Source organism: Mirounga leonina, unplaced genomic scaffold (genome assembly GCF_011800145.1).
Source record: "Mirounga leonina isolate KUSES-001 unplaced genomic scaffold, KU_Mleo_1.0 Mir_94514, whole genome shotgun sequence".
NCBI classification, from domain to species: domain Eukaryota; kingdom Metazoa; phylum Chordata; class Mammalia; order Carnivora; family Phocidae; genus Mirounga; species Mirounga leonina.
In genome coordinates this window covers 8,520-10,240 of record NW_023270858.1, presented here as the reverse complement: position 1 = coordinate 10,240, position 1,721 = coordinate 8,520, and the positions used below count along the sequence as shown (strand labels likewise).

At 45.0% G+C, this 1,721-nt stretch overlaps 1 protein-coding gene across 1 annotated transcript; it reads right to left on the bottom strand.

Annotated features, from left to right (window-relative positions):
• Window positions 1-5: 5 nt before the first annotated feature.
• LOC118006152 (protocadherin beta-7-like) lies at window positions 6-1,439 on the bottom strand (the record flags this gene model as incomplete). The annotated part of the gene is made up of 1 exon (XM_034998728.1): window positions 6-1,439. A coding segment is annotated over exon 1 (1,245 nt), but the record flags the coding sequence as incomplete, so codon positions are not given.
• Window positions 1,440-1,721: the final 282 nt, after the last annotated feature.

Here is a 1,721-nt window from a genome sequence, read left to right as displayed (position 1 = left end):
TACTCGGCCTGGCTCTCTCGGTCCAGCGCCCCATTTGTCACCAGGGTATAGAAATTCTCGACTGATGGCTTCAGGACGAAGGGGAGATGGTCTTGGACGGAACACACCATCTTTGCATTGTTCCCTGAATCTCTGTCTCTAATCCTAAAGACAGCTACTACTGTCTCTGGTGAGTTTTCTGCAATTGGGCTAGTAAGTGACGACATGAGCAGTTCCGGTGGATTATCATTTACATCTGTTACATGGACCACCACAGTACATTTTCCAGAAAGCCCTCCACCATCTTTGGCCTGAATAGTTAATGTATAAGTTTGTATTGCCTCGTAGTTCAATTCAGCTTTAAGATGAAGATTGCCAGATGTTGAATTGATTTGAAACGTTTTGAGAATTCTTTCAGTAGCGTAAAAAAATGCATAGACTATTTCTCCATTACTTCCGGTATCTAGATCTCTAGCTGACACAGCGACAACCAGGGAGCCAACAGGGCTGTTCTCGGGCACCTGCACCTTGTAAAGCGACTCTACAAATTCAGGGACGTTGTCATTTACGTCCAGAACTAGGATGCGTATGAGGGTGGTTCCCGATCTGGGCGGAGAGCCACCATCCAAGGCGGTGAGGGTTAACCTGAGCTCAGGAACCTCTTCACGATCCAGCACTCTATCCAGTACCAATTCGGGATAAACATTCCCTTCCCCACTATCACGGATATTAATATGGAAATAGACATTGGAGTTAATGGTGTAGTTTCTCAGGTTGTTGATTCCAACATCTGAATCCTGTGCACTTTCTAGGAGAAATGTTGCCCCTGGAGTAGTACTTTCTAATATGTCCAAGGTAATCTCTCTATCTAGAAATACTGGAGAATGATCATTGATGTCTCTGACCCATAGTTCAGCACGGAAAATCTGAAACGGCTTTTCAAGCAACAACTGGAAAGGCAGCACACACGGCTCTGTGGGGCCGCACAGTTCCTCTCGGTCTAATTTCTCATTTAGAAGCAAATCACCAGTAAGCGGATTGAGGAGTAAAAATCGTATGTTCTCATCTGAAACGATTCTAGATCCCCGAGCTGACAGTTCCCCCGCCCCCAACCCCAGATCAATTGCTAGGTTGGCCAGAAAGGTCCCTCTGTCCGTTTCCTCTGCCACAAAATACCGAAGCGGTTCTGCGCCAGCCCAAGACACTCCCAAAAACACACAAAGAAATAACACTTGCCTTTTCTGCACTGCACGCACCACTCTGGCCTCCATTCTTTGTTTTAGCAATCTTTCAAAACCACGTTCACTCGGCCTCAAGCAACTCTCAGAAATGGCAGAAACCGAATCCTTAGAAATGAGCTGGATAATAGCAGTGCTCGTGGGGAAGAGTCCCACTTTTCCCCAACTCCATCACCACGGTTTCCTTCCCTCTACTTTTCTTGTCTGGCCAGCTTTCCTCTGAACACTGGAAATTCTAACATCCTTTGTGCGGATATTTCCCCCTCTTTTTAGCCAGCAGCGCCACCTTGCGTTTTGTGGATGTTATTCTCTTTTTCAAGACTAGAACAAAAAGATGGCGGATTAGAGGAACTGCAACAGGAGTGATTTTTTTTCCCCCAAGTGTCTTTGCGGTTTTATTATATCTTTTTCCTCAGATGGTCACGGTAATGTTAGTAGTTTACATTGATTTTCCCTCTGATAGTCTGAATTTTCAGAAAAATAAATTTGTTGTTTTCCTTAATC